At 33.5% G+C, this 14,643-nt stretch overlaps 1 protein-coding gene across 1 annotated transcript; it reads left to right on the top strand.

The window, feature by feature from the left end:
* The first annotated feature begins 2,132 nt into the window (after positions 1-2,132).
* LOC143636089 (uncharacterized) lies at positions 2,133-9,705 on the top strand. Its single transcript, XM_077103766.1, has 33 exons — positions 2,133-2,297; positions 2,617-2,678; positions 2,761-2,853; positions 2,931-3,102; positions 3,201-3,316; positions 3,480-3,566; positions 3,670-3,786; positions 3,879-3,942; positions 4,013-4,155; positions 4,233-4,280; positions 4,361-4,429; positions 4,525-4,600; positions 4,690-4,820; positions 4,918-4,977; positions 5,051-5,120; positions 5,196-5,260; positions 5,349-5,410; positions 5,494-5,617; positions 6,052-6,109; positions 6,198-6,310; positions 6,375-6,452; positions 6,533-6,595; positions 6,693-6,788; positions 6,875-6,984; positions 7,698-7,887; positions 7,982-8,096; positions 8,172-8,284; positions 8,369-8,446; positions 8,936-9,001; positions 9,079-9,210; positions 9,305-9,361; positions 9,454-9,534; positions 9,616-9,705. The coding sequence occupies exons 1-33, from the start codon at positions 2,174-2,176 to the stop codon at positions 9,664-9,666; spliced, it is 3,084 nt and encodes a 1,027-aa protein (XP_076959881.1). The 5' UTR covers positions 2,133-2,173; the 3' UTR covers positions 9,667-9,705.
* Positions 9,706-14,643: the final 4,938 nt, after the last annotated feature.

Below are 14,643 nucleotides of genomic sequence, written 5' to 3'. Positions count from 1 at the left end.
ATGGATTATGGATAAAAAATAATTTCGGACCCAATAATTATAAGATGGTAAAGAGCAATTCATATTTTATATGTTTTATATTTTTAAATGTATATATAAAAAATATAGATACAAAAAATTTTGGCACCTAAAAATTACGTGCCCCGGCCGACGGTCCAACCGGCGCCACCCTCCGGCCGGCCTTGAATTTGCTAGTATAAAAAGACTCTTTAACGGTGATGGTAGTTTTTATGCAAAATCTCTTACGAATGATGGCTATCCACTGTATCTCTTAAGAAGAAAAGGCTGGGAAATTTATTGTAAAACATCCAAAAACTACAAGTTAGGTGAAGCAAAAGGAATCAATGATTCTCTTCGTTCATGTCTTCCCGATTTGAACTTTCCTCCACCAACCAAATCTTCAAATCATGTGGTAGTTGACAAGTGGTATTGCCCTTTTGTATTTATCAAAGAAGGAAGATTGAGTGATCAAGTGCAAAAGTCTATCTTTTATGAAATCACACTGGAGCATAAGTGGGAACAAGTTTTCGAACAAGAAAATGTGAACAATAATGATGGAGGTATCGTGTCAGTGGTTCATAGTGAAGCGGTCTTCATTGGCGAGAATCGGATTGATGCATTATGGGACGAAAGAAACGTGGTAGATGGAGCCATATGGTTTACAACTTACAAGTATATGGGACGATAATGGGAGAGTAGAAAGTGTGGGGTTGTGTGTAGAAATTGTGGAAAGAATGAGGTGGGAAGAAGAAAAGGTCGGATGGGTTGGCAGGGAACAAAGAACACATAGCGTGAAGAGAGCAGAGAAGTTTGAAGGGAATGGTGGATGGAAAAGATTTGGTTATGTTTTAGTTGAAAGGTTTGTACTAAGAAGAATGGATGGAAGCTTGGTTTTAACATATGATTTTGGTCACAACCATCAAATTAGGTCCATATTTGAGTAAGATTGTGTTTTTACATATATATTCAAATGATGATACTCGGTACACTACGTTTGTTTAGTAAATAATTCTGTCAAATGTTGAAATAGTTTTTGTAATTATCTTTTGCTCTTGTATTTTGTGTTTTATAATAATAGAATTAGCAAATTTGAAACTGTTAATAAATTTTGGATTGATAGTTTCTTTAGTAATGCTTGACGTGCTTATAAGGTCCAATGGTTGGTTTTTAAGCCATATGTGGATCATTTAAAAGTTTGTACTTTTCTAATTGGAGATCTTGTGTGAAGAAGAAGTAATAGTATTTTATTGTTTTCAATTACTCTAATTAATTGAATATTGAGTTAGTCATTTGAGTTGTTATAGTTTGAGCAAAAGCCAACATATAACTAGTATAAGCAGTCGGTCATGCCTATGTTTTTGTTGTATCCATTCAAGTTTAATAAAAAAAGCTGTGTGAAGTTGTGTAAAAGTATTGTTGCCATGTGATTAATAATCGTTCTAATCTGAGCCAAGAACTTACCAAATTCTATTGAACAAACCCTAGATCAGCTTCTGTGTAGCTAGAAATGATCAAGACAGTTACTTTCTGGTTCTTAAGGCATCGATTAGCAAACCTTGAATGTCCAATGCAAACTAGCCGATAAAACTTTATCTTTTAACAAAAAACTTACCCAAACCTGAAGTTGCTCCTTTGATCGAGGTCCTAAGATGGTTGTGGTCGAATGAGTTGATTTCCACTGATGGAATCTTACTTAATACGATCCTTTTCCTGTATCAAACTTAAAACTAAAGCTTGATACACCTCTCTCGTTTCTCTCTCCAGCACACACTCGTTTTTATTTTTAATTTATGTCCCTCCATCATCAAACAAACGAACATAAATGAAATTTTCACTAACTAAAACGTACAGTCGAATCAGAAGCTTAAGGCCCATGTTTGTTAACAAGACCTATAGGGACCATTTTGTGCATATAGTCTAAAATAGATGACTATTTTAGAACGAACATATTCAATAATGATTGATCAAGAACCCCGACCCGACATAATAATTCACCCGATCCAACACAATGATTAACTACCCACCCGACCCGACTTGAATAGTAGCTTTAGTTTTCATAATAAAACCCTAAAATGAGACAACCACTGGCACTCACCACCTAAATATATATTCTCCCCCCAAAGAGCGGGAAACATACGCACACAGAAGACTCATAAGGGATTGGTTAATAATAATGGCGAATTTGATCGATCAAGATCAGCAGTGGCTGATTAACTCACTGAATGCTACTCTCGACACTAATCAACAAGCTCGTTCCTTCGCTGAAGCCTCTTTGAATCAAGCCTCGCTTCAACCTGGTATTCAAAAACCTAATTCCTCATTACTCCTCTAAATCTTCACGAAATTCACATATATTCAACTTCCGCTCATTCAATTGCTTCATTTTTCATAAAATTAAATGTAATTTAGATGAATATTATGAGCTAATTGAAACAGTTCAACATGTTCTTCTTTTTAAAAGGTTATGTTTAGTGGATTTGGGGACAGTATCAATTTAGAAAAGTGGAAATGAATAATGATTATATTCTTCACACTTAGTATAGCTGCACTGATTTTCATAATTTGCTTTTTCTAATCTTTATTGTTAACAGTGACTGTTACTGTAAATCTTATTAGGTTTTGGAAGTGCTTTAGCTAAGATTGCTGCTAACAGAGATCTTCCGCTAGGATCTCGCCAAATATCCTTTTGCAAATGCTGTTTATACATCTTTTGTTACTCTTTTCATATTGTTACTCTTGTGAGACTTAACCGTCTTTTACCTAGCTGCGGTTCTTCTAAAACAGGTTATCAAGAAACATTGGCAGGAAGATGAAGATGCTTTTGAGCATCCAGTTGTTTCAAATGAGGAAAAGGTGAACTTCTTTTTTTCATTATTTGCAGATGAAGCTGAATTGTATCTAGTTTATTACAAGGTTTGTCTCGTTATCAGGCGGTTATACGTGGTCTTCTATTGCTCTCACTGGATGATCCTCATAGAAAAATCTGCACGGCTATTAGTATGGCTGTTGCATCAGTTGCACGCCATGATTGGCCAGATGAATGGCCTGATCTACTCTTGTTTTTAATGAAGTTAATCAATGATCAAAGTAATACAAATGCAGGTATCTTAAATATTTACTTGATGCTTCATATTGAACTTGTCTTGTCTTTTTTGTATTACGCGGCTGATGCAATTGTTATAATGTTTCAAAATGTCCAGTGAACGGGGCTCTTAGATGTTTGGCTCTCGTTTGCGCTGATTTGGATGATCAACTAGTTCCGAGAATAATACCAGTTTTGTTCCCGTGCTTGCATACTATTGTTTCATCACCTCAGGTCAAGTCTATTGTCATTTTATTATTACATGATCTGTCTTTTTTTCTGTTTGTAAATGTAAAATCACTATGAATGTACAATGGTTGCAATAAAAGATTCATTTCTGTATTATAGGCTGTATATTTGGTCAACATTTTCATTAATTTGGGACTTATTATTACAGATTTATGACAAACCGTTGCGCACAAAAGCTCTTTCAATAGTCTATTCTTGTACATCTATGGTGGGAGTTATGAGTGGTGTGTACAAGGTACTTTTTGTTCCTTTACAATCTTGGATTGCTAAATTGATCGTTTATTTGGTTTCTGTGATGAAATCATGAACATAATAGAATTCTTGTATTTGCTTTTTAGACAGAAACAAGTGCACTGATGCTACCATTAGTCAATTCTTGGATGGTTCAATTCTCATCTATTCTTAAAAATCCTGTACAATCTGAAGATCCAGATGATTGGAGCATCAGAATGGAGGTGTTTTATTTTAATCTTTGTCTAAATATATCAGTCTTTTCATATATTCTACTTGAATATGCAGTCACTTGTCATTCTCTATTCATCTCCAGGCTTTAAAATGCTTGAGTCAATTTGTTCAAAACTTCCCAAGCCTGGCAGAAAGTCAGTTCATGGGTAAGTTTGTCATGTTTGTTTAACTTTGCTTGTTTATAAATGATAATACTGAAAGAAATATATTTTTCAGAGGTTTTGGTTCCATTGTGGCAAACATTTGTGTCATCTCTCAGTGTATATGAACGATCTTCCATCGAAGGACTTGAAGATGCATATGAGGGAAGATATGATTCTGATGGTTCTGAGACAAGCCTCGAGTCCTTCATAATTCAAGTAAGAAGTTTCTTTATTTACACGTATACCCTTTGTGATGTAATATAACCTTTTTGTCCTCTTTTTGGTTTCTGCAGTTGTTTGAATTTCTATTAACAATTGTTGGTAGTAAAAAGTTTGTGAAGGTAAGTTCTCAAAATTTACTTTTTGCAAGATATGAATGTGATCATGTTAGATGTTCATTCGCAAAAATTGGTTTTTTCAGGCTTTTGGAAATACCGTCCAAGATCTTGTCTACTATTCGATTGCGTTTATGCAGATGACTAAACAACAGGTAACTTACTTAATATCTTATCTGCTACTATTAGTTGATAATATCATGTTGATAGTTCTTTTAATTTATTAACATATCCAAGTGTGTTGAACCAGGTCCATGCTTGGTCAATGGATGCTAATCAGTATGTATCTGATGAAGATGATAGTACTTATAGTTGTCGTGTTTCTGGTATCTGATTCACTTTTTGCCATCTATTTTCCTTCATTTGCTTGAGGTACTGTAAAGCACGTATTTTATATTTGTTATTATTTTCATAGGTTCTCTTTTGTTGGAGGAAATTGTAATTTCTTGTGGGATCGAGGGTGTTTATGCTATATTAAATGCTTCTAAGCGAAGATTAGACGAGTCTCAGCTGGAGAGGGGTAGAGGCTCTGCTGTTTGGTGGAGGGTATGCCTCAGTAATTTATAATTTTTCTATAATCTTATTAACCACTTTTCTATTTTCTAAATATCTTAATTTTTATTGGATTATAAAATTATGTCAGATGAGGGAGGCTACTCTTTTTGCTTTGTCTTCTGTGTCAGAACAATTGCTTGAAGTTGAGGTATAGATTAATTGCTATAAATAATCTGAGTTTTTCATGTATAAATTGTGATATTTTTTAAATTTATAGTCAGGTTTCTGGGCCATCTGAAGTCACATTGGGGAACCTATTGGAGCAAACTTTGACTGAAGACATGGCAGCAGGTATAATCTTGGTTAATTATGTTTTAATTTCATTCATATTATTGACATTTTAACTGTTTTGTATTTGTTATGCAGGTGTACATGAATTCCCATTTCTCTATGCTCGGATGTTTTCATCAGTTGCTAAATTCTCATCAGTGGTAACTATAAACATTCTTTAAATCTCCATATATATTATTTCATGTTCTTAATGACATTATTTACATTTGTACTTATTTTATGTTGCAGATCAATCCTGGTGTTATTGATCGTTTCCTCTTTGCTGCTATTCAGGCAATCGGCATGGATGTGTAAGCTCCTGTGTTGGCAAATTACTAATTACCCTTTCGTTAATGTTCAGTTACAACAATGGTTTAATTTTAAATTTTAATAGGCCTGCGCCTGTAAAAGTCGGTGCGTGCCTAGCACTTTCTCAACTCTTACCCGACACAAATAGAGGAATACCACAACCTCATATATTGGCTCTGTTTTCATCCCTTACAGAACTTCTTAAACAGGTAATAATAACAATAATAATAACAATAATAATAGTAATAATACTAATAACAATAACAACAATAATAATAATAACAATAATAATAATAACAATAATAATAGTAATAAGTAATACTAATAATACTAATAGTACTTAATAATAATAATAATAAAAATAATAATAACAATAATAACAACAATAATAACAATAATAATAACAATAATAATAATAACAATAATAATAATAACAATAATAATAGTAATAATAGTAATAATACTAATAGTACTACTACTAGTAGTAGTACTACTGCTACTACTACTAATAATAAAAATAATAATAATAATAATAATAATAATAATAATAATAATAATAATAATAATAATAATAATAATCTACTACTACTACTAATGATAATGATAATAATGGCATTTTGATTTTATGTGGAATATTCTTCAGGCAACTGATGAAACAATGCATCTTGTCCTTGAAACACTGCAAGCAGCTGTGAGGGCAGGTTGGTAATTTGGTATTATTATATACGAGCCAAGTGGATTTTATTTTATCTATTTAATTTCTTAGATAATCTCATTTTCATGATGTAGGTCATGAAGCTGCACTGTCGATAGAGCCTGTAATTTCTCCAATTATACTTAACATGTGGGCTTTGCATGTTTCGGACCCATTCATAAGCATTGATGCACTTGAGGTTCTTGAGGTAATTTTGTTAAATAAAGTGAGACTTGCAAAGTTTTGTTATTAACAATCCTATTTCATAATAGGCAATAAAAAATGCTCCTGGATGTGTTCATCCTCTTGTTTCACGTGTTTTGCCATACGTGGGGCCCATCCTCAACAAAGTAAGTTTATTCAAGCAATAAAATACTAAATTAGTTTTAATTAGTAAATTGCTTTACTTACATATGAGTTGTTTCCTCAGCCTCAACAGCAGCCTGATGGTTTAGTTGCTGGTTCATTGGACCTTTTGACTATGTTACTCAAGGCAAGTTATAAAATTAATTTAAATGCAGTTTCACCACACTTTTGTTTTAATATTTTGTTGTTTATTTAACTTAATGATTCTCAACGTGATATATCAGAATGCACCTATTGATGTGGTAAAAGCAGTTTATGAAGTTTGTTTCGATCCGGTTGTACGTATAGTCCTTCAGAGTGATGACCATGGTGAAATGCAGGTTTTTATTTTGTTCAAAACTTTCCATCCTTTTATAAAACATTTTTTACTTTCTTTTATAACCTACTCATTTTTTTGTTAAACCAGAATGCAACTCAATGTCTTGCTGCTCTTGTCTCTGGTGGAAATCAACAATTACTCACGTGGAGTGGTGATTCTGGTTTTACAATGAGAGGTTTACTTGATGTAGCTTCAAGGTATCTTTTGTTTTTGAAACAATTATTTTAAAAGATAAGCATGGCAAACTTGGCAGGTCGAGCGGGTTTGGGTGACAGGTCAAAATGGGTTCGGTTCGATACAGGTTCAGAGCAAAATTTGTTCAGGTCAAAACAGGCTGTTTTAAAAGAATATTAGTTTGGTTCGCGTCAAAAAGGACTGCGCCAAAATGGTGTCGGGTTGAAATGAGTGGTTTTACAAAAAGTACCAGAATAGGTTCACCCATTATATTTTTTTACGGTGGCTAGTGCCAACCTTGGAGGTAGCCACGATGGCGGTGATGATTACAAGGTGTCCGGGGGGGGGGGGGGGGGAGGCACCGGTAGTGGAGTGGCATGGTGGCGGCGATGCTGGTATCGGTGGTAGCGGCGGGGATGGGTAGGTGGTGGAGACAAACAATGGTCATTGGTGGTACTAACTCATTTGGACTCTTAAAATTAACATGTTATTATACATGTCCGTTTTAACCCGTTGACTAATTTAAATAGACCCAGTTTGACCTGTTGATTAATTTAAATAGACCCAAATTGACCCGTTGACTAATTGAGGGACCGGAGTGAACCCATTACAAATTATTTTTGCCCAAATCCACCCAGTTTTTAAAAAATGAGTCATGACTGACACCCATATTAAAAGATAACTAACTATTCTGTATATTTGCTTGAGAAATGTAACAATGTGACTATTTTGGTAGGCTTCTTGACCCTGATTTAGATAGCTCGGGATCGCTTTTTGTCGGGAACTATATTTTGCAACTTATTCTACATTTGTTATCTCAAATGGCACAACATATTAGAGACCTTGTTGCTGCTCTCGTTAGGCGAATGCAATCCTGCCAAATTGCTGGATTACGAAGCTCGCTACTTCTTATTTTTGCAAGACTGGTATAATAATAATAATTATAAACATAGTATGACACAACCTAAAGTTGTGTTTTTATATATGATTATTTCTGATGCTTGTTTAATTATGGCACAGGTTCACATGAGTTCACCACACGTTGAACAATTTATCAATTTGCTGATTACCATCCCTGCTGAAGGTCAACCTAATTCGTTACATTACGTTATGTCAGAATGGACCAAGCAGCAAGGCAAGTATATTAAAAGGTTGTGTATATTATTATTGTGTTAGTTGTAAAACCTAACATAACTGTTATTAAGTGCAGGGGAAATTCAGGGGGCTTACCAGATTAAAGTTACAACCACGGGTTTGGCTTTATTGTTATCTACTAGGCATGTTGAATTTGGAAGCATTAATGTTCAAGGACATTTGGTCAAGGTTGTTAGTTATTCTTTTTCAAGATGTTAAAACATCTGTTAAATAATTGAATTCAAGTAATTTATTTGTTTTTGTTTTGCGAAGTCGTCTACAGGGATTACCACTCGTTCCAAGTCCAAAGTTGCTCCCGACCAGTGGACATTGATGCCACTTCCTGCAAAGGTTTTTACTCATTTACTAAATACACACACACAGGTTGATATTGTGTGTGTGTGTGTGTGTGTGCGCGCATTTATATACATAGGGTAATATTGTGGGAACACGCAAAACAAAATGAATCATTTAAGTACATAGAAATGAACTGTTTGTTGTCACTCCTTAATTTTAAATGAAAAAAAAAACAAATGTTGTTTATGCATATAGCGCATACATGGTTAGGTAAACAGTTAAAAATTAAAGAACATGTGAAGAAATTAATTTGATGGTCTTTCATATACATAAAGATCATGCATTTGCATGCACGAAGTACAAAATCTTAAAAAATGAACCATTGATAAAAAAATTAAATGTAGGTTTTTTCGCTGTTCTCGCAACAATCCAGTTTTCTGTATTGATTTTCGCCCTATATATAGTATGTCTGTATGTGTGAATGTGTGTGCGTGATAATGGAATCTGATAATATAACATATTATTTCTTTGGGGGAAAAACAGATTCTTGCTACACTGGCTGATGTTTTGCTTGAGATTCAAGAACAGGTTTTAGAGGATGACGATCAGGTATCCCATCTTTTATGTTAAAACACTGCTATCGTAGTTAATATAATTATATATATGTAATGTATTTCATAATGCAGGATAGTGATTGGGAAGAAGTGGAAGCCGGAGACGCAGATATAGAGCAAGATTTGCTTTATTCATCCGGTACCACATCATTCAGTCGACCGTCAAACGGTTATCTAGATGCCCTCGCAAAAGCTTTCAACGAGGTCCGCAACATAAAAGAAGCCAAAAACAAATGTATTACAATATTATATTTTTGTATTATTATCATTTAATTTTATTTTTACTATTTTTCTGTAGGATGAAGATGATGGTTATGATGATGACCTACTTAGTGCTGCTGACCCTCTCAATGAGGTTTACTTTTTTTTTTTTTAAGATTATTATTTCCATAGAATTTGATCATAATATTTTTGGTTATGTTAAACGTTTGATTTTTCGTTTATCAGATTAATCTGGCAAATTATCTGACCACCTTCTTTCGGGAGTTCTCTCAGGGAGACCGGCCTCTTTTTGATCATCTTTGCCAGGTTTCATGATTGAGTTTATTTATTTATTTAAAATAGTAATTTTTTTTTAAATATTTATTTTTATTTATTGGGTTTTTGTAGAGTTTGACACAGGCTCAGAAAAAAGCTGTACAAATGGTGCTGAAATTGTAATATCCATCATTGTTGTACCATGAAGTGAAGAAATTTTATTTTCATGTTTTGGTGGGATAAATTAGCATCTGAGTTTGTACATTGCGGTTTTCGTGTCTTTCAATTTAAATATTTTTTATCTTGTGATTGATAGTTTTTGTGAGCAAATGTTTTGATACTGTCTTGTTGAACATATAAGTGCAATCAAAATAGTGTTATTTATCAAGATTTTGTGCACCTGTATGAAGTTGCATAGGATAGTAATCGGTCTGTTTTTGGTATATGTATTTATGGCTTTTCTGCCTGATCTGATATCTAGCTACCTTTTATTTTGAGATTTTGGAACGATAATTATCTTTTTTTTTGGGAAAGCTCAAGCTAATTATTTCTATATTATGATCTATGAAAATATGGCAATCAATCATATAAAATAATCCAACATAAAATACAAGAAATGAAATGCATCAGTGTCACTGTCAGCATCATGTTATGCGTGCTAAGAAAAACAATACAAACAGAATCACGTAAATCACAAGATTCTAATTTGAAAATAAAACCATGTAAACCTCAAGATTCAGTTCAGAAGATTCTAAATATCTCCAACTAAGGCCATATCATATCACCTACCAAAGTTCTATAACTTCTTTAATATATTTCTTAGACACATGACATGTATCTATTGGATAGTCATATATAAAAATAAAATTAATCATCTTAAAAATCTAATATGATGTAATTTAAAAATATAAAAAAAATCAAATTAGTATTCTTTTTTCATTGTTTGTGGTGTATACTAGAATTAACTTATTTTAAATCTATGTCCTATTCTCTTTTTGTTATCTTTTTTAATTTCGTACTTTCTAGTTTCTACCATGGAGATATCGTACCAAATTTTTGATCTTTATTTTCTAAAATAATCTATAAATATAATTAATAAATAAAAATTAGTTTGGGTTGGATTCACAGATTGTTAATTTGCGTGAAAAATTATTGTCGAGTTGTGTAGGTGAAAATATGAAATAGAACTAAATTAGTTTTCTTTTTCCTTAACAGAAGTGAGTTGAGTTGGGTTGGGTTATCAAAGGAGTAATCTAATGACACTGGTTACCTTGCTAATCTGTCCATTAAATTGAAATCACTAAGTACACAAATTATCTTAAAAGACAAGACTGTACAATAATGTACTTGATCTTCGTGCCATATCTTCTATATACGTATATTCCAATATTATAACATGCATAAATATATTACTGTTAAACAATACACTTCAAATCATTCACCGAATCCACCAGTTATCACAATCATCATCGGTGGAACAGAAGCTAAAATTCAGCAGTTCACGACCGAGCTCGCAAACCATTCGTGGTCCGGCAAGAACATCTCGGCGTAACGGACATGTGGTGTGCCTATATTCAACACATCGGTCCAAACAACCCTTGTGGAACAGTTGGTCACATCTAAGCAGTTTGATCTCGTCATCTTCTTCGATTGTGGACAAACATACTGCACACTCGACTGGCTCATTCACGGTCTGATGACACCCGCTCACACCAAGCTCTGGACCGTTTACAGGAACCTTAGATTGCATGTAGAGTTGGAAGAAACATAGGTGGATCAAAAGATCCCATGCCAGTTACAAATGGGTGCTAACATATGATGCCATTAATCTAGTAAGCATATTGTTTCTGTTTCTTGTTTGTTGGTTTTTGATGGATGTTAGAAATCAGGCCAAAAAACACGAACACAATATTTGATGTCAACCAAGATCGACGCTTTCTGTTTTATTAGAATTCTTGACACTTGCAAATTACATAAACGCTAACTATCTTTTTATACTAAACTAACAACCTACAAAACAAGATAACCTATTCTAAAAAACTAAATAATTCATATTATTCTTACCATACTAAATAAACTTACTAAAATACTTTCACTTATACCCTTCAACTTAATTTCTCGATAAGACGTTTCAGGAGTAACTTTCAATATGGATACTTCTATCCTAGAGTCTATCAATATGCATGTACATGTGTGTAGAGATGGTGATCAGGATGTGCATAGACATATATGGTGACATGGTTGGGGTAACTATTATTTTTTAGTTTCAAATAAAATAAAGAAGGTTGGAATATCTTAGTAGTGTTACAATAAGTGTCGGTATTATTTGAAAGGTATTTTAATGACAATGGATATATAAATTTTGTTAGGAGTAATGAAAATTTGGCACGAATCTAAACACAATATGACAGATACATAAATTCAAACACAGCACGATTAAATTCAAAAATCATGTGAAACATATGAACACGAACACAAACAAGACATGATTTCTCACAGGTTGACACAACCATAGCCCGTTCACCCTAATAGTTTATTTTATTTACTTTTTTTCATAATTAATAATAATCTAAAAAGTTTCACTACTAGAAAAAATATTCTTACACATACACATAATAATACTAGTTCACGGATGACTAGGTTGTAAGATGACCCTGCTAAGCGATATATGTCTCAGGCGAGAACTTGGTGAGCGATAATTGGAGATAGGCGATTACTTGTAGTTCTCACCCAAAGTAAACTTAATAGTTTAAGTGTGAATCTTGTATAGTTGTCCAAGCGTTCAGTCAGGAAGGCATTATTCATTAGTTAAGAGGTGTGCTCATATCATGTGAGTTTCTAGACCTCTTTTGTATGTTACGTTTTGTGGCGATCTGCATACTCACAAAATGATTCAAAACTAGTGATGGTATTGGCTTCTAGCCTAGGTTAAAAAAATGTAAGCATTAATGAATGGTAATGCTTTATGAAACAAATGTGATAACCTGATTACATGAATGACTTAACGATTACGTGATGAGTGTGTATGATGCACAATATGAACATAAGGAAGACTTGCGAACCTTGTAGGTGTTTATATTGTGAATGATTAAGTAGGATACGATAATGTAATCATAGGAAGGGCCTCCGAACCCGATACACATTTACTTTATTTAATTGGTCTTTTGAGATGTAGAATAATGGCGACAACAATCATCGCCCGACGCGCGCGGGGAAGGGGGGGGGGGGGCTTGTTATGGAATGGATGCGTGAATATAGGAAAGACCTACGACCCTGATGCGTCCTCACACCATGTAGGTAATTGGGAAGGCCTGCTAACCCTGTACATGCTTACCTTTTTTAGATATGTATAATGAATGGTATGATAGTATGATCGATGTGTATGCCATACTATGATGTGATAATTGATGTTACGATTACAAATATGGTTATGTACTTATGTTATAGTCTGCTATGATATGATATAACGTTTACAACTTATGTTTATTATCAGGGCCGGCTTAAGGGTGGCGCCGGTTGGACCGTCGGCCAGGGCACGTAATTTTTAGGGGCCAAAATTTTTCGTATCTATATTTTTTATATATACAATTAAAAATTTAAAACTTATAAAATATGAACCGCTCTTTATCATCTTATAATTATTGGGCCCGAAATTATTTTTTATCCATAATCCATTTAATTAAGTTTAAATTATTGGGCCCAAACTAAAACTAAAAACTAAAAAAAAAATAAAAAAAAAACTCGATACAAAATGAAAGAAATAGCGGTCGATTGAAATTTCTCTTTGGTTCTTTCCTTCTTTGCGAATGCTGAACAACGACCAACCCAGCCGACCACAACTGTTGGTTGGTTGTTAAGCACCAGGCTCCTCCACGGTTGACCAAGCTAGCCACTAAGGACCAAGCTATTTTTTTTCCAATGTTAGGACTTAGGAGAGTTTCACGAGTTACTGGTTAATCGTTAATTATTACGGTATTTGATTTTAATAATATATTTTTCTATGTTTATTATTATAACATTAAGCCTCGTGTAAAAAATTAGCTTATATATTTCGTTACTCGTTAAGGCTATGGGCCTTTTTCTTTTCGACTCGGCTGAGGTATTTAAATCCTCGGAGACGGCCCTGTTTATTATGCCATTTAAGACCATATGTTATAAGTTACGATTCCATGCTTTTTATTGGTTTTCTTTTTTTCGCGGCAAAAGTTTTAATCTAATTTCTCTTGCTTGAAAACTATGTCTCATGAATAAATCCAATAAAGAAACAGCTTAGATTTGGGGCGTTTGAAAATTTACTTATAGACTAAATGAGAAATCATAATAAATTAATATCAATACCAGATAGGAGGTGTGGAGTATACATTTGTTCAACATTAATAAAAAGCCTCTTCAGAGTTGGGTCGCATCTACTGGAAAATTTTCATTTTGGCATATGGTTATGCAATCTAAGTTGCGTTGGATTTTCTTTAGTGGAAACTGGTAATTAAATGGCTTGGAAATTGATGGTTAGTACGTTTGAACGATGCATGGCAAAGTAAGTGACATCTGATCACATAACAATCTTCACTTGGTTGAAAAAGTCGTTAGGCGGACCCTATGCGGTCAACTGGGGAGTTCGGTGTACTCGGAAATGGTAAATATCAAGAAAATTAATTGATTTTTGAATACTATATATATGTCAAATATCATAAGTATACTAATATTTATAACAAAATAAGTGAATATCAATATAAATAAAAGAAATACATTTTTAAATACTAAATTACTTTAAAATTTTCTAATTATTAACTAAAAAAAGTGATATATATTTTTTAATAATATAGAAGCATGAATTGTATTTTATTCTTAAAGGAAAAAGTAGCTCAAATTGACAGACTAGATGTGATTCTGGCTGAGGTTGATCATATTTGATTAATTCTTAGTAACTAGGCGGAGTTTAAGAATCTCTTCTCGGTGACATACCTTGTAGCGGGTAAGTACTCGGCCTTGGAAACCTCCTTTTACAACATTGGTTGCAAGTATCATTGGATCAGTTGACACTGGTCGATCAGATGGTTCTTTATTAACAACTGTTGTTGTATAACTATAGCACCTTCAACCGTTACACCATTACGTGAAGAATTGCAATGATTTGCTGTGATTTTACAATCACGATATTTA

Source organism: Bidens hawaiensis, unplaced genomic scaffold, assembly GCF_021521415.1.
Source record: "Bidens hawaiensis isolate Kalapana, Puna unplaced genomic scaffold, B.hawaiensis_p1.1 tig00007783_1, whole genome shotgun sequence".
In the NCBI taxonomy this organism is placed as follows: domain Eukaryota; kingdom Viridiplantae; phylum Streptophyta; class Magnoliopsida; order Asterales; family Asteraceae; genus Bidens; species Bidens hawaiensis.
Note: the sequence above shows the minus strand (reverse complement) of the source record. Positions and strands in the feature narration are given on the sequence as shown.

What these genes read in the sequence shown, in the direction of transcription:
- LOC143636089 (XM_077103766.1), top strand. Translation starts at nt 2,174, where the DNA reads ATGGCGAATTTGATCGATCAAGATCAGCAGTGGCTGATTAACTCACTG. An exon ending in TTTTGACTATGTTACTCAAG is followed by an intron (nt 6,596 to 6,692) that starts GCAAGTTATAAA and finishes GTGATATATCAG; the next exon opens with AATGCACCTATTGATGTGGT. An exon ending in ATGACCATGGTGAAATGCAG is followed by an intron (nt 6,789 to 6,874) that starts GTTTTTATTTTG and finishes TTGTTAAACCAG; the next exon opens with AATGCAACTCAATGTCTTGC.